Source organism: Centruroides sculpturatus, unplaced genomic scaffold, assembly GCF_000671375.1.
Source record: "Centruroides sculpturatus isolate CEXI.00-Female unplaced genomic scaffold, Cexi_2.0 scaffold356, whole genome shotgun sequence".
Taxonomy (NCBI): Eukaryota; Metazoa; Arthropoda; class Arachnida; order Scorpiones; family Buthidae; genus Centruroides; species Centruroides sculpturatus.
In genome coordinates this window covers 418,840-437,345 of record NW_019384626.1, presented here as the reverse complement: position 1 = coordinate 437,345, position 18,506 = coordinate 418,840, and the positions used below count along the sequence as shown (strand labels likewise).

Sequence of the window (18,506 nt, the reverse complement as noted above, 5' to 3'; positions counted from 1 at the left end):
AGCAAAATATGAAATATCTACTTCATTATTTTTGTTGCACTTCCACAAATAAGCAATTTTTGTTTCATGAACACAAAAACTAAATGCAAATGCTAAATCACAAATATATAAACTTGCAGATATGAAGCTTCTACTGTATATTAAAAAGAATTAAAATTATTATTTAATATATATAAATGACATAATAAGCATAAAATACGTATGTAGTAAAACATTTTGTTGCCACCCCCAAAATTCTCCTGTAAAACTGCACAAGTTTTACTATAAATCAAATTCGATCTTGGTGGCCACTCACTCAAGCAGCCAAAATAGGAGTGCCCAAAGATAACATTTATCTCTGTTTACATGGTCAGCCAAACAGGAATTCCTAAACTCATTTATTTGGACACAATGAAAGAGAGAGAGCAGATTAAAAATTTAGTGCAAGCTCATGAATACAGCAAAAATCTGATTGTTAGATTAGCTAAAAACATACAGAACAACATTAATAAATTGCAGCTTAGTAATAATAGGCAGAGTTCAGAAACTTTACCTCAGAAATTTATAACAGTGGACTATGACCCAAGGCTTACTTCTACATATAAAGCACTAGCAAAATATGAATACTTGAATACCTTATAGGCTTAATTCATCTATATTTAAGCTACTAGCTAATGGTAAAGATTTAATAAATCGAAATGTAGCTCCTGGAGTATATATGATACTGGTGTGGGATGATAGATTTGGTAAAAAGTTACAATGCACAGAAAGAATGTTAACCCAAAAACTCAAGGAACATAAATATGATGGTTGTATAAATAGTCTTTCCACAGCACTTGCCCAATTTGCAAGCAAGCTGAGGGTGTCAGCATGGTGGGACCAAACTAAATTATTAAAAAAAGGTAAATGACATCAACAAATTAAGGTCAATGGAAGCATTTGAAATCTTCCAAGCCTTTAGAAAAAGTAATTGCATTATCCAAAGCTTGGCAGTCTCTAGTTGATAACCCAATGAGGAAATAGAACAACTTGGGCTAAATTTAATGTTGATTAATTAATAACATTCATAATTTATTTTATTTTTTAATTTATGTTATTTTATAATTTCATTTTAATACGTCACATTTTAAAATATGTAAATTGTTCATTTTCAAATGATGTAAATTTAAAATAAGCTGTTATTTTTGTAATATGTATGTTTTCTAACCTGAGGCAGACCTCTGAATGGGATCAAAACATTTGTTTTTGATTATAACACTGCTGGAAAAGTATAGGTATAGAGTTATTGATATTTTGGCTCATTGTATTTTTCAAAGCACTTTAAACAGAACAGAACAGAGTTGCTATAGTGTTAAAACAGTATTCTGAGATTCCTCTGACATATGATGTTCAAATAAAATAAATCTTCATTTACATTCAACAAATTAAATTTATCTCCAGAATTTAGTGAGAGAGAGAGAGAGAGAGAAAGAGAGTTATACATTTATTCAATAATTCTTAACAAAATCTGATTGTATTTTTTAAAATTATCATCATCAAATCAGCAATTATCAGTTTATGTCACTGATATATGACTCAACACTCAATGGAAAATATTAATAAACTTGATGTAAAAGGTGGTTTAATTGGACTGTAATTTGAAAAAATTGTAGACCTATAAATTCCACTGTTGTCCATCCGTCTTTCCTTAATCTCGAGAACAAAGTTAGATAGATGAAAAACAAGACCAGATATGGAAACCTTGGGAGCAGGAGACCCCAATTAACTATATATGAAGTTCTGATGCAAACTAGAAATCATGTTATTTCAATTCAAAAATTTTTCCCTGAAAGGTGTTAGGTACTGTTAGTTAGATGACTGGCATGACTCTATTGTTAAAGGAAAAGTATGATATACAGGGGCAAGCCACTAATTTCAGGTGGATAGCATATATTTTAAATTAAATAAATTAAAAATATGATTAAAAATCGCAGTCTGGCATTGTGACAATGCCACAATAAATAACTGCTCATTATTAACACTTTTCCTAATATTTGAACACTTCCATATATTTATTGACTTCTTTTTAATATTTTTTTCTGAATTCTCCAGTTAAAATACAATGTTTAAATAAAACCTTTACCACCATTTCATAAACAATTCCATTTAATAATGTACTGTACAGTATTTAAATGAACCCTATTGCAAACGGTGTGCATGTAATCTGTACTTCAATATTCTTTTAATCAGTGATAATACATTACCCAGTACAAATGTTTGAATTACTGTATATTGCAAAAGCTGTACAGTATTATGTGAGTTTTTTATTTTAATTTTATTAACTATTTTTATTTGTTTGTTTACTTTTACAATCTATATGAAACTTTTAGCAGGATTCATTATAGTATTCTAATTATACTTGTATGTACCAACTTTTTTCACTTGGGTGACTTGAAATTGTATAACAAAAGGTGGTCACATAATTGAGGTTTCAGTGTATGTATATATATATATGTAAAATAGAATCTCATTAACTCAGACCAATTGGGGAAAGCCTTGACATGCAGGGGACACTGCTCAATGTGGTCCTCATTCTGAAAATGTAAAACCTGAGGGTAGTGTGTTCAATAGCCAACCATAATTGATGTTTCTTATATGTAGTGTGATATTGTCTTTTAAGGCTATCAAATTTGCAATATGTCCTCAATAAATCACATTTTTTAAGTGTCCCACAATCAAAATCACACTGATTAAGATCCAGAGAATGAGTTGGCCAGTCATTAGGAAACACATGACTAATCACTGTTAATGATGTTGCAGAAACTGCTACATGCAGCTCCACTATGTGAAGGTGCTCCATCATGGATGAAAGTGATTTAGTAAAGGCATTGTTGCTATTAGTAAAGGCAGTTGGGATACAACACAAATGTTGAAACAGCTCTTGGTATCTATTGGCTATCATAGAGCATGTCACAGGCATTAGGATTAGTTACTTTGATGAATGATTCAAGGATAAATATGGATGTGAATCCACACCAGAGTATAAGCTTAGCTGAGTGCAGTGGAATTTGTGCTGGAAAAAAAAATTTTCACAACCTAAATGTGTGTTCATTGTTCCACTGAGGTAAAAATGTGCCATGTTGTTTCATAGGATTTTTCATGGCCAAAACACATCCACCTCCCTTCTAGCAAGAGAAGTGAATGCAGTCAAGTTTCTCTATCAGCAGCAAGCAACTGCTGGTTAAGGTTGATCTTACACATATAAAAACAAAGTAATACCTCAGTTTTTGTTGACTTTGGTTATCGTCAGTTTCAGTTTTTTTCAAATTTTTTTTTCCATAAAATCTGTCTCGTTATCGTTGGTTGTCTCAGATTTCGTCAGCGTGCCCACATGACCTCACTGCTAATTTTGCAAAAACAAAGGGCGACCCACACATTTTTCTGCTCAGTGTGGTGTTGTTTCTCTTTGTATGAGAATTACCTAGCCAAACAATTCCATTGCTTTCCTTTGATTTTAGCTCGATCATGGGACCAAAGAAAGTTTCCAGAGCCAGCAGCCCTTCGAGGAAGAAGGCCAGGAACACGATCAAGTTGAAGAAGGAAATCATTGAAAAAATACAAGAGAGGCATTAAGATTGCTGAAATTGACCACTTTCATATTCATTTTATATTAATATCTTATTGTTTTTAGTATTAAACACTATTTATTCTCTATAAAATGTGCTTTTTGGTATGTATTTTTGAGTGTCTAGAACAAATTAATTGGAGGCCGATACTAAAACAAAAAGTGATGGAAATCGCCGAGTAGAAACCAACTTTCGTGCCAGTGATAGATGGTCAGAGATACATTGCATGTACTGTATAAAGCACTACTGTATTTTCCTAATTGTAGTTTTGTCGTTTTTTTTCAACTTCATTTTAGTCGTCACATCGGATAACTCGACACATTTCCACTTCCCCTCGGGTGTCGACTTATGTGGACTCGACTGTATTGTTTAATTTTAACAGAATAAAATGACTGATAATTATCTATTATATTTACTTATATAATATCATTATATAATATCATAATATTAATAATATAATATCATTGTTATTCTATTATTCATAGTAGAAATAAATGACAGAAAGTAAGAACATCTAATAGTTTAACCAAGACATTTATTAGGCTACAATTTTCAAAAATTTTAGACGTATAAATTCCCACAGACGGCCATCCGTCTATCCATCCTTCCTTAATCTCGAGAACGGAGTTAGACAGACGAAAGTCAAGATCAGAGACGGAAAGCTTAGTGGCAAAAGTCTCGATTAACAATACAAATTTCCAGTTTCGATGGAAAGTCACATTATTTCAATCCAAAAATTTTTTCCCGAACAGAGTTAGATAGCCAACCGGCACGACTCCATCGTTAACAGGAAAAGTGTGGCACACAGGGGGGCAGACACTACTAAAATTGAGAGAACTGTGTCAAAAAATTGCAGCCCTGCATCACGACAACATTAAAATAAATAATAACTCGTTAATTTTAAGAAAAATTCTAAACGTATCATTTAGTATAAATACTTTTCATCTGCCAAATATTCTTTTGTGGATTTCTACATTTAATGGAAAATTAATAAGGATTAGTTCTCATTAACCTCTACAAGTTGCAAATTCTTGTTTATATTATTAAGAAGCCATGCAATAACGGATCCGTTCTACTCAAACGTTTCCATCTGCAGTAAGTTAACACACAATCGCAAAAAATCGTCATAAAATATAGACAAAGTATTTTGTACAGATATACATCACATTAAATGATTAGCAATGAGTCATACCATGAATACCTAACTTAATCAATTCAATATTTAATATATTTTAACTCAAACTTCATTTAATATAGATTAGAATAATTTTTTGAAATTTTAGAACTGATCACGAAGTAATATTTTTAACACACGAAGCAAAACACAAGTTATTTAACATCGATTAGATACGCAATTTACTAAATATAAAATTTAAATTATTTATGTGGTGTGGTGGTTACCTACCTTCTTAATATTGACTTTATTACCGTAATTAAATCATTTTTATTGATTGCATTTTGTTGTTGAGCCGTTATTATGTATAATTCGCTTCCTTCGCTCCAATCGACAAGAGTGTCGCTCGCCGCCATTCTCGATTACCTACCTTAGCGACCCCTGCATCTAATTATCTATTTAAACAAAAAATTTCTATTTTTATTACTCGAATAATTCGTCAGTAAAACAAAATTATAATATATAATAATTATCCGGATAAAATGAATGTAAATATTTTTTGCGTTTATTAAAATAATATTTTTTAATTTTTTCTACTCGTGTTCATCGATCCTATTGACAGTTATGCAATTATGTCGGGCGAATCGGGACCTACTCTACAGTGGCGCGTAACGACATATACTAGACCCCGAATCGGATAAAAGTTAACGTAGAAACATCTGAAGCCAAAGAAACTAGGCACCACCTTAGACTGTTATGGCGGTCCAAAATGTGCATATCCGTCCACCGTGGACCGTCCACGGTGGACGGATTGTTGTGTACCGACTGTCAAGTTAAAACGAAAACATAACTGAAACGAAAACTCTATATGTTTCAATTCTGTTTCTGAGTTTCTGTTTTCAGGTAATGTGGAGTCCAGGCTGGACTCCACATTACCTGACTACGCGTCACAAATCCTTGCGTTTTTATTGGTCGCTGTACGACAGAAGCGCGAGACGAAAACGGAAAAGTTAAATAATTTTTAACTCCGCTTTCAGTCTTGTTTCTGTCTAACCGAACGTTACAAAACTGAAAGTTTCGTCAGTTTGGCTTTCAGTTTTACGATTACGTCGCGGATTCCGGTAATGTGGAGTCCAGGCTTTAGTTTCGAGTGTGCGGGAAGTGTCAGGAGCATAACTGGGATGACACCAAGTTGCCGTGAAGTTAATTGTAAGTAAAAACGGCAAGGTGTAAAAAAAGGATCCGGTGTCACGTTTCACCGGTAAATTAGATAAAGACCTAATGGCCATCAAAATCTCGTAGTCCTTCTGAAGAAATATTAAACTTCTTTCAGAAGTCTGTTATTACCCTATGTTCAGGGCCGGATCATCGCATAGACAAATGAGACAAATGTCTAGGGCCCGGTTTTTAGAAGGGCCTGGTCAAACTGTCTATTTTGAAAAACTAAAATTTATTGTTGCATATTAAATATTTTTTATTAATAAAAATTTAAGATATGTTTTAGTTTTTCATATTATTTAGTTTTGTTTTATATTTTTTGTGTACTCTATTTCTTGTGGGAGAGAGAGGAGGCCCGGCAAGATGAAAATGTCTAGGGCCCCAAAGTGGGTTAATCCGGTCCTGCCTATGTTTATTATTATTATTATTTTTTTTTTTTTTTTTATGTATTGAACTAGGTTTGACTCGGGACCTACGAGAATTTTATAGATCACGGGGAACGTGTTTCATTATCCACTAATTCTGTAATTCAAATATGAGCAAATACTGGAGTTACGAGGTTTTGATCGCCGACCGATGATTTGGAATACTTTTTTGTACGTTAAACGATTATGCGACTGATAGTGTTTCCTGAAAACTTCGGTCGGTAGTTGACAGAGCGATATGTCGTGACAAAATGGAAATCGAGTAATAGAAGTGCTCTTTGTAGTCGACACTTTAAACCTGACTGTTTCTGACCTAACAGAACGGATACATCTATTTCCACGAAACATCGGTTCCTACATAGTTTGATTTTTCTCAGCATCTACAGACACAACCAGTAGTGCCACGAAGACCACTGAAGCGAACATCTTTGTTTAACATAGACGATGATGCCTATGATTAGCGGAGTATACAGCAGCAAGGTGAAGCTCAAATTTCTGACCCACCACGTCTAATAATCAGGCTCATCGTAGTGTTTCGGTAAGACAAATGTACATCCAACTTGTTCGTTTTAAAGGTCAATAAATTACGTTTATTGAAATTACGTTTATTGATGGGCATTCGAAAATATTAGTATGGGGCCGTCCATAAATTACGTTCGCATTTTTCTCGAAATTTTTACTGATATCCACTGAAGCTCAATCCTCCCCTCTCTTTGTTCGATTTTTTGACGGACTTGTCTTAAGCCCTCTCCTCCCTTCCAGTGTGGATTCATTTATGGACAGTCGATATGAATAATAATTTAACTACTGGTATTTACTATTAAATATTACTTTAATATTTTTTCAGGGCATTTTGTCTATTTCATTTATTATTTATCAGTTCTGCATATTAGGCATGAAAATTGTGTACTTATGTGATGAACAGTCGTATCTTTATTAGGTATTTTTTGCATGTGCACAGCGAATTGAACTTGCATGGCGGATGCAAATTCGGGTCTAGTAGTTATATGTCGTTGTATCTGCCGAAGAAACATACAGTATTTATGAAATATGCAAATATTGTACTTATATTAATGTAATATTTTACGTTAATATAATCTCTATAGTAATTAATAGCAAACTTTAAATGTAAATAACATTAATTGAACATCATAAAATTATATTCCATGTAAATTTCGCATACAGTAAACCTTCATAAAAATTTATTGCTGGGGTTTCTTTGGAATTCTTCTACTTTGACATTTATTATATAACCGATTTCTACGAGACGGCCGGATGGCCGAGCGGTCAAGGTAGCAGCCTACCGCTGTGGGGGATCCTGGTTTGAATCCGAACAAGTGGATAAATTTCTAAGAATTTTAAGGGGAGGTGGTGGTTTGTCCGGATATGTCGGACTCCGAACTGTGGGCCTGACCGAACCCATAATGGACTTGCTAAAAGAGACCCTCTTAGTGCCAACAGGGCGGAAAGACTTAAACACAGAAAATCGTCTCGTTCCGAACAATTTTTCCGTTTAAACAGGTTTCCACTTTATTAGAGTTCCGGTTTGGAGAGGTTTTAGTTTACCTTTAAAAATTTTCGAAGCTGTATTAAATTCAAGTCCGTTTCAATTTTTAATTACAGTAAAACCTGAATAAAACGGAAACCTGCCTAAATAGAAAAAAATTCTTTAAACAGAGCGAATTTTCTTATGTTAAAAAAAAAAACCTGTTTAAAACTGAAACTTGCCAAACCGGAAAAAATATTTAGTTCTGTGCGATTCCGGATTACACAGGTTTTACTGTAAAAGAATTCTTCTTTCAACACTTTTTATGATATTCTATAAAACCTAAAAGATATTTAGAAATGATAAAAGATTTCTGTATGAATCTCAGTATCCGTCCTTAAAAATTATTCTAAAAACGATCGTTTAAATTCTCAATTGTTTATAGTGTAAACTTTCATAGGGTGGTTCCCTCTAACGGTATCCATAATACACATGCTTATACAAAATGGCAGACCAAGTAAGTTCACGTGCTTTTACAGTAGTTATTTTTATCGAGTTAAACAGTAAGCGAAACATTTATATACCGTAATATATAAAAATAAAAGTGAATTTTTTACAGTGTGATTAATTTTACTTATATATTACAATTATAATTTTACTAAAATAATAATTAAACTTTTTTAAATCGGGATTTAATGTAATTTTGAATAGCGTAAACTTGAGATATTTTTTATGAAATAATGTATTTACGCGCAATAAACTTCTTTTTCATTTTACACTTATTTAAATTAGTTAATTCAGAAAGGGCTTTCGTTGTTTCAGTTCTATTTAAGTGGAATGATCCTTCTGCTAAATATAGAAATTGCAAAAACTGTACTGTACAATGTATTTTTAACTTTCTATCTCGACATTACTGCGAAGTTTCTGCATCTATTTTTTTAAATTATTTTTTCTAACCGTAAAATAATATTCGAAATTGTTACTAATAATTTGAAAATCATATAAATGAAATAATTTCCGGCTTAAAAAAATCGTATTTGTATTTTTTAATGAAATTCTGTTAAACTCAACAGAGGTTTAGTAATGTATAAGTATGTACAGTACAGTAAAACCTGTGTAAACCGTATCAAATATTTTTTCGGCTTGCAGGTTTCCGTTATAAACAGGTTTCCTTTTCATTCAGGTTCCGGTTTAGAGAGGTTTTACTATACTGTATATGTAATAATAAAATAATAAGAAGAATATTTATATATTTTATTTGTTTATTTCCCTTAGAAAGACCTCCCGGAAGGCATCCCCCAAGGCAGATTGCCCAAGTGTTGCGTCGCCATAATTTAACAAACAAACAAATTTATATATTTTATACTTTTATTATATTCATTTAAATTTCTGATTATTGCAGTGATTTATAGTATAAGATCGCCTGAAAGTTCGCTCTAATGATTAAATAAGCGTACAAAATGGCAGATCAACTAAATTCATATAATAAAGCTATCGATTTTATTAATTTAGATAACTTAATATTTCTATATTAAACCACAAAACCACAAATTATTAAAGACTTTATACTGTTATATAAGTATAACAAAAAATATCTTGATTCGTAACGTTATACTAATAGTATCACGTTTAAGTTGTGTACAGCGAAACCTGTCCTAAACGAAAACCTGCCTAAACTGGAAAAATTCTTGGGAACGGAAACGGTCCCGGTTTACACAGGTTTTACTGTATTAATCATTGTAATTTAAAATAATTACATACATTTAATATTGCTTTTATATTTTTTAAGGGTGAGAGATCATTTCAAAAGCAACCCACTATCTTTTTGAATAAGAAACAAGTTCTAGTGAAAGGGAAAAAATCAAAGAAAATACAAAGATATGTTCGAAATGTTGGACTAGGATTTAAAACCCCTAAAGATGTAAGTGAAATCACATCATATTTTAAATATTCTTTAAATTTATATTATATTTTTCTCGTATATTTTAGGCTATTGATGGAACTTATATCGATAAGAAGTGCCCTTTTACTGGTAACGTTGCAATACGAGGAAGAATACTTCGAGGAGTCGTTATCAAAATGAAAATGGAGAGAACAATTGTTATCCGAAGAGATTATTTACATTACATTAAAAAATATAACAGATTTGAAAAACGTCATAAAAATATGTCTGTTCATCTCTCTCCTTGTTTCAGGTAAATTCGAATTACTCTATACCAATGTTTCCCAAACTCTTCAGACTTTGGTGCTTTAAGTGCATATATTTTTGTAGCTCCCCTTTGTCTTTCAATGTCCTACTGCCCCCTTACCTTCAAGGGCCCCTCTATCGTCCCATAATCTTCCGACGTCCTTCTTAGTTTTCTACTAGGATCGGTAAAGTCTAAGGGTGCTCCACTTTAGGAAACACTATTCTAAACTATTAAAAATAAAAATGAAATATATATAATTTTTTTAATAGTTTATAGAAATTTATAATACAGTACATATATTATAAATTTCACTTATTTATGTACATTTAAATATAAAATTCGAATAAATTTTAATTCTATATATTTTAATAATTTTTAGAGATATTGCTCTGGGAGATATTGTAACCGTAGGAGAATGCCGACCTCTAAGTAAAACTGTGAGATTCAATGTTTTGAAAATATCAAAAGCTCAAACGGCGGCTAATAAAATGTTCCAAAAATTTTGACCACTGGTGAAAATTTATAACCGGAAAAAATAAAGATGTGATGTAAAAAAGTTTTATTTTCTATGCCATGATACAACACGCTTCTACCATCCAGAGAGATTCAAGGGGGACCAGAGGCTTAAGCTTCCGCATTGACACCACGGGCGCCCGGGTCTACGTGTCCCAGTACGTTGGGTACTTGAGACACGTGCCTCCCCTTTTCGTCTATATTTCTCTTTTCTTAATCCTCGAGAGGGACTCAAATTCCATTATCAACAAAGAACATAAAATTTATGACTTCTAGCCTATTTTGCAAATATAAAAGAAACTAATAAACGATATTTGTCCATTGTCCCATGCAATTTCCTCGTATGTTGATCAAAACTTGGCAGTCAAAATAAGGACTCTTCCTTGTTTCGAGGCCAAGTTAACCTCAATTGCAACCAGTGCCACCTTGTGGGAGCGCTGATCCGACGTTGAATCATAATTTGAAGCTTCTTGCATAATGTACAATACCCTTTTTTCACAGCTTTTGCTGCTCCTGTAAAGTCTGAGCCCGCAGACTACACAAAAGGGGAAAAAGCTTAACAAAAAATTTCAAGCAGTTATTTTTAAAGCGTTTACGGCGGCAAATATGATTTATTAGACCGTCCACAATACAATCGTCTTGTACGTGTTAATAAAAAATACAGCACCTATTAAAACCACCTACTACTATTACTGTAGTTGGTCGTGGGTTCGTACCTCGCCAGCGTGCTGGTTACGTGGAGATTTCCCTATTTTTTCACCTTTGTAACACCTAAATAGAGACAAGTTTCCCAGCTGGACACGTGGATGAAATATTTTGTGTAAAAATTTTAGAAAAACTAGCTTCTTCTCAACAATACCTTCTACATTTAGCTTCTTTTGTTTCAATTTAATTTAAAATTTTTATATGATTTATGAATTATATAGCAATAAAAGTAAGTATTCTGGAAGAATTGTTTTTGCCAGAGCAGAAAGAGTAGAAAATACAATTTTTTTTTGAGTAGTTATATTTGTTTATATATATGAACGAGCTATTATTTATTGTGACATCGTCACAATGCTTTCAATTTTAATAGTGTCTTGCCCCTGTACATCATACTTTTCTTGTTAACATGAAGTCATGCCGTTCATCTATCTAACTCCGTTCGGGAGAAAATTTTTGAATTGAAATAAGGTGACTTCCGCTACAAACCGGAAGTTCGTAAATAATTAATCGAAGAAAATAATATAAACATTTTACTTATATACATTTTGTGCATAACACATATTACAAGACATTTTTCATTAACATGCTACTATTAAACAAAATGGAAACTCTATAAAGCTATTAAAAAGCAAAATACGTGGTCAATTCTTAAGTTGTTCGTGAAGAATTGTTTCGCTTCTCAAACAGTTTTAGAATATTTTAAACTTTCCTACAGTTTATAAAAGTTTACGTTATGTTAAAATTTTTATTATAATACTAGCTGCAAGGACCCGCTTCGCTGGGTTTTTATTTGTATGTAATATAGTTTTTTTTNTCAATATATTTATTTTGTTTGTAAAAAATAAAGAAATAATTTTTAACGATACAATAGCCACGATTATTATTTTAAAAAGTTTACGTTAGGCTTAACATCGACGAAAATTCAACAGAAAGTGACACGCAACGAAGAAAAATTTCAGGATGGGATAGGTTAATCTATTTTTTCGTACATAATCGGTTATCCAAAAAATACGTTATCCAAACAACCCCAGTCCCCAATTGATTCGGATAAACGATGCTCTACTGTATTATAAATCAGAAACTACCATAAAACTAAAATTACATTATATAAGCAGAGAAAAAATCTTTGCAATACAATAGAAGCTCCATAAAATTTATTAGTAAATTATTCAATAGGATCAGTTTTTTATTTAAAATGAATAAAAGTTACTATATTTCTAAAAATTTTTTAAAAATTAAAATGTAGAATAGAGTCCAGAGTTAAAATACACAGTCAACACCAATTCTGAGGTAACAAACTACAACTTGAAACAGTTAACCCATAAAAAAATGTATAGTGTGAATCAGCTTTAACTTATGACTGGAATTTAAAATCAGCATATAACCAACCCCATCATATTAATATAATCTGCACTTCCTTTCAAATTATGTTTCAAACCTATGGGTTATCCATCCAAAATTATTGCAATCAATATGAGTATTCTTTGTAATAAAACCAATGTTCTGAATTATGTTTAATTATCTAGCTTTTACCATATGCTCATTCCAAAATATGTTACTTGTTTTTGGCATTTTATTCCTAGCCTTTATCATAGAAATTATTGTGCTTAATTATTTTTATATTCTTTATTTTTAATTTTTGTTCTATTCTTTATTTGTCTTTATTTATAACTTTCAAACTGTAAACTACAAATGTAAATTCAACTTCAAATGTATATTTAAATCTCCATTCTTGCATATGTTTAATTTATAAAGCAGTCTTGAAGACATTTTGTAATACCAAAAACATTCAAAAGAAAAATATATGTTTTACCTTAAATGTAGGTTTATTTATCTGCTCATCTCACACACAGAAAACTGATTTGTGTTTACCAATATTAAATGTTCTACATGCCATTTTATAAATTTGATGTTATGTTAACAAATTCATTTATGATGAAAGCATGAGAAACTATAGCTGCTGAATTTCTTCCCTGAATATCTGTAACATTTAAATTTTGTGCTTGAGGGACATTTTCTTTGCTTTTTTTAATATTTCACACTTTTGTTTATTTGCAAGGAGAACAGAAAAAAAGCTAAATTCCATAAGTGAAATATAGCATTGATATTCACAATATATATTAATATAAAATATGATAGTTACTATCTATAAAAGTGTAACATGAGAAACTTTGAAATTGTATCTGCCCAGTCTAATAGTCAACAGCATAATTTCCAGTAGAATAAGTTTAAGATAAAAAACAGAATTATTAAGCATAATGTCTAATATCTACTTCATTATTTTTGTTGCACTTCCACAAATAAGCAATTTTTGTTTCATGAACACAAAAACTAAATGCAAATGCTAAATCACAAATATATAAACTTGCAGATATGAAGCTTCTACTGTATATTAAAAAGAATTAAAATTATTATTTAATATATATAAATGACATAATAAGCATAAAATACGTATGTAGTAAAACATTTTGTTGCCACCCCCAAAATTCTCCTGTAAAACTGCACAAGTTTTACTATAAATCAAATTCGATCTTGGTGGCCACTCACTCAAGCAGCCAAAATAGGAGTGCCCAAAGATAACATTTATCTCTGTTTACATGGTCAGCCAAACAGGAATTCCTAAACTCATTTATTTGGACACAATGAAAGAGAGAGAGCAGATTAAAAATTTAGTGCAAGCTCATGAATACAGCAAAAATCTGATTGTTAGATTAGCTAAAAACATACAGAACAACATTAATAAATTGCAGCTTAGTAATAATAGGCAGAGTTCAGAAACTTTACCTCAGAAATTTATAACAGTGGACTATGACCCAAGGCTTACTTCTACATATAAAGCACTAGCAAAATATGAATACTTGAATACCTTATAGGCTTAATTCATCTATATTTAAGCTACTAGCTAATGGTAAAGATTTAATAAATCGAAATGTAGCTCCTGGAGTATATATGATACTGGTGTGGGATGATAGATTTGGTAAAAAGTTACAATGCACAGAAAGAATGTTAACCCAAAAACTCAAGGAACATAAATATGATGGTTGTATAAATAGTCTTTCCACAGCACTTGCCCAATTTGCAAGCAAGCTGAGGGTGTCAGCATGGTGGGACCAAACTAAATTATTAAAAAAAGGTAAATGACATCAACAAATTAAGGTCAATGGAAGCATTTGAAATCTTCCAAGCCTTTAGAAAAAGTAATTGCATTATCCAAAGCTTGGCAGTCTCTAGTTGATAACCCAATGAGGAAATAGAACAACTTGGGCTAAATTTAATGTTGATTAATTAATAACATTCATAATTTATTTTATTTTTTAATTTATGTTATTTTATAATTTCATTTTAATACGTCACATTTTAAAATATGTAAATTGTTCATTTTCAAATGATGTAAATTTAAAATAAGCTGTTATTTTTGTAATATGTATGTTTTCTAACCTGAGGCAGACCTCTGAATGGGATCAAAACATTTGTTTTTGATTATAACACTGCTGGAAAAGTATAGGTATAGAGTTATTGATATTTTGGCTCATTGTATTTTTCAAAGCACTTTAAACAGAACAGAACAGAGTTGCTATAGTGTTAAAACAGTATTCTGAGATTCCTCTGACATATGATGTTCAAATAAAATAAATCTTCATTTACATTCAACAAATTAAATTTATCTCCAGAATTTAGTGAGAGAGAGAGAGAGAGAGAAAGAGAGTTATACATTTATTCAATAATTCTTAACAAAATCTGATTGTATTTTTTAAAATTATCATCATCAAATCAGCAATTATCAGTTTATGTCACTGATATATGACTCAACACTCAATGGAAAATATTAATAAACTTGATGTAAAAGGTGGTTTAATTGGACTGTAATTTGAAAAAATTGTAGACCTATAAATTCCACTGTTGTCCATCCGTCTTTCCTTAATCTCGAGAACAAAGTTAGATAGATGAAAAACAAGACCAGATATGGAAACCTTGGGAGCAGGAGACCCCAATTAACTATATATGAAGTTCTGATGCAAACTAGAAATCATGTTATTTCAATTCAAAAATTTTTCCCTGAAAGGTGTTAGGTACTGTTAGTTAGATGACTGGCATGACTCTATTGTTAAAGGAAAAGTATGATATACAGGGGCAAGCCACTAATTTCAGGTGGATAGCATATATTTTAAATTAAATAAATTAAAAATATGATTAAAAATCGCAGTCTGGCATTGTGACAATGCCACAATAAATAACTGCTCATTATTAACACTTTTCCTAATATTTGAACACTTCCATATATTTATTGACTTCTTTTTAATATTTTTTTCTGAATTCTCCAGTTAAAATACAATGTTTAAATAAAACCTTTACCACCATTTCATAAACAATTCCATTTAATAATGTACTGTACAGTATTTAAATGAACCCTATTGCAAACGGTGTGCATGTAATCTGTACTTCAATATTCTTTTAATCAGTGATAATACATTACCCAGTACAAATGTTTGAATTACTGTATATTGCAAAAGCTGTACAGTATTATGTGAGTTTTTTATTTTAATTTTATTAACTATTTTTATTTGTTTGTTTACTTTTACAATCTATATGAAACTTTTAGCAGGATTCATTATAGTATTCTAATTATACTTGTATGTACCAACTTTTTTCACTTGGGTGACTTGAAATTGTATAACAAAAGGTGGTCACATAATTGAGGTTTCAGTGTATGTATATATATATATGTAAAATAGAATCTCATTAACTCAGACCAATTGGGGAAAGCCTTGACATGCAGGGGACACTGCTCAATGTGGTCCTCATTCTGAAAATGTAAAACCTGAGGGTAGTGTGTTCAATAGCCAACCATAATTGATGTTTCTTATATGTAGTGTGATATTGTCTTTTAAGGCTATCAAATTTGCAATATGTCCTCAATAAATCACATTTTTTAAGTGTCCCACAATCAAAATCACACTGATTAAGATCCAGAGAATGAGTTGGCCAGTCATTAGGAAACACATGACTAATCACTGTTAATGATGTTGCAGAAACTGCTACATGCAGCTCCACTATGTGAAGGTGCTCCATCATGGATGAAAGTGATTTAGTAAAGGCATTGTTGCTATTAGTAAAGGCAGTTGGGATACAACACAAATGTTGAAACAGCTCTTGGTATCTATTGGCTATCATAGAGCATGTCACAGGCATTAGGATTAGTTACTTTGATGAATGATTCAAGGATAAATATGGATGTGAATCCACACCAGAGTATAAGCTTAGCTGAGTGCAGTGGAATTTGTGCTGGAAAAAAAAATTTTCACAACCTAAATGTGTGTTCATTGTTCCACTGAGGTAAAAATGTGCCATGTTGTTTCATAGGATTTTTCATGGCCAAAACACATCCACCTCCCTTCTAGCAAGAGAAGTGAATGCAGTCAAGTTTCTCTATCAGCAGCAAGCAACTGCTGGTTAAGGTTGATCTTACACATATAAAAACAAAGTAATACCTCAGTTTTTGTTGACTTTGGTTATCGTCAGTTTCAGTTTTTTTCAAATTTTTTTTTCCATAAAATCTGTCTCGTTATCGTTGGTTGTCTCAGATTTCGTCAGCGTGCCCACATGACCTCACTGCTAATTTTGCAAAAACAAAGGGCGACCCACACATTTTTCTGCTCAGTGTGGTGTTGTTTCTCTTTGTATGAGAATTACCTAGCCAAACAATTCCATTGCTTTCCTTTGATTTTAGCTCGATCATGGGACCAAAGAAAGTTTCCAGAGCCAGCAGCCCTTCGAGGAAGAAGGCCAGGAACACGATCAAGTTGAAGAAGGAAATCATTGAAAAAATACAAGAGAGGCATTAAGATTGCTGAAATTGACCACTTTCATATTCATTTTATATTAATATCTTATTGTTTTTAGTATTAAACACTATTTATTCTCTATAAAATGTGCTTTTTGGTATGTATTTTTGAGTGTCTAGAACAAATTAATTGGAGGCCGATACTAAAACAAAAAGTGATGGAAATCGCCGAGTAGAAACCAACTTTCGTGCCAGTGATAGATGGTCAGAGATACATTGCATGTACTGTATAAAGCACTACTGTATTTTCCTAATTGTAGTTTTGTCGTTTTTTTTCAACTTCATTTTAGTCGTCACATCGGATAACTCGACACATTTCCACTTCCCCTCGGGTGTCGACTTATGTGGACTCGACTGTATTGTTTAATTTTAACAGAATAAAATGACTGATAATTATCTATTATATTTACTTATATAATATCATTATATAATATCATAATATTAATAATATAATATCATTGTTATTCTATTATTCATAGTAGAAATAAATGACAGAAAGTAAGAACATCTAATAGTTTAACCAAGACATTTATTAGGCTACAATTTTCAAAAATTTTAGACGTATAAATTCCCACAGACGGCCATCCGTCTATCCATCCTTCCTTAATCTCGAGAACGGAGTTAGACAGACGAAAGTCAAGATCAGAGACGGAAAGCTTAGTGGCAAAAGTCTCGATTAACAATACAAATTTCCAGTTTCGATGGAAAGTCACATTATTTCAATCCAAAAATTTTTTCCCGAACAGAGTTAGATAGCCAACCGGCACGACTCCATCGTTAACAGGAAAAGTGTGGCACACAGGGGGGCAGACACTACTAAAATTGAGAGAACTGTGTCAAAAAATTGCAGCCCTGCATCACGACAACATTAAAATAAATAATAACTCGTTAATTTTAAGAAAAATTCTAAACGTATCATTTAGTATAAATACTTTTCATCTGCCAAATATTCTTTTGTGGATTTCTACATTTAATGGAAAATTAATAAGGATTAGTTCTCATTAACCTCTACAAGTTGCAAATTCTTGTTTATATTATTAAGAAGCCATGCAATAACGGATCCGTTCTACTCAAACGTTTCCATCTGCAGTAAGTTAACACACAATCGCAAAAAATCGTCATAAAATATAGACAAAGTATTTTGTACAGATATACATCACATTAAATGATTAGCAATGAGTCATACCATGAATACCTAACTTAATCAATTCAATATTTAATATATTTTAACTCAAACTTCATTTAATATAGATTAGAATAATTTTTTGAAATTTTAGAACTGATCACGAAGTAATATTTTTAACACACGAAGCAAAACACAAGTTATTTAACATCGATTAGATACGCAATTTACTAAATATAAAATTTAAATTATTTATGTGGTGTGGTGGTTACCTACCTTCTTAATATTGACTTTATTACCGTAATTA

The 18,506-nt window shown here is 31.6% G+C and overlaps 2 protein-coding genes across 2 annotated transcripts in view; one reads left to right on the top strand and one right to left on the bottom strand.

Annotated features, from left to right (window-relative positions):
* Window positions 1-5,140, bottom strand: part of LOC111625635 (E3 ubiquitin-protein ligase UBR4-like) — a gene marked incomplete at its 3' end in the record, with an annotated part of 184,449 nt that extends 179,309 nt beyond the window's left edge. Inside the window, exon 1 of the mRNA XM_023368838.1 lies at window positions 4,990-5,140. Within this exon, the coding sequence (XP_023224606.1) occupies window positions 4,990-5,114 (125 nt within the window). The remainder of the gene's footprint in view (window positions 1-4,989) is intronic.
* A 3,124-nt stretch (window positions 5,141-8,264) lies between these two features.
* Window positions 8,265-10,533, top strand: LOC111625630 (40S ribosomal protein S11-like). The gene is made up of 4 exons (XM_023368834.1): window positions 8,265-8,344; window positions 9,617-9,748; window positions 9,817-10,022; window positions 10,396-10,533. The coding sequence occupies exons 1-4, from the start codon at window positions 8,333-8,335 to the stop codon at window positions 10,520-10,522; spliced, it is 477 nt and encodes a 158-aa protein (XP_023224602.1). The 5' UTR covers window positions 8,265-8,332; the 3' UTR covers window positions 10,523-10,533.
* The last annotated feature ends 7,973 nt before the right edge of the window (window positions 10,534-18,506 follow it).

Excerpts from the sequence above, each read along its gene's own strand:
- LOC111625630 (XM_023368834.1), top strand. Across the intron at positions 9,749-9,816 it reads GATTTAAAACCCCTAAAGAT|GCTATTGATGGAACTTATAT; the intron begins GTAAGTGAAATC and ends CGTATATTTTAG. Across the intron at positions 10,023-10,395 it reads CATCTCTCTCCTTGTTTCAG|AGATATTGCTCTGGGAGATA; the intron begins GTAAATTCGAAT and ends AATAATTTTTAG.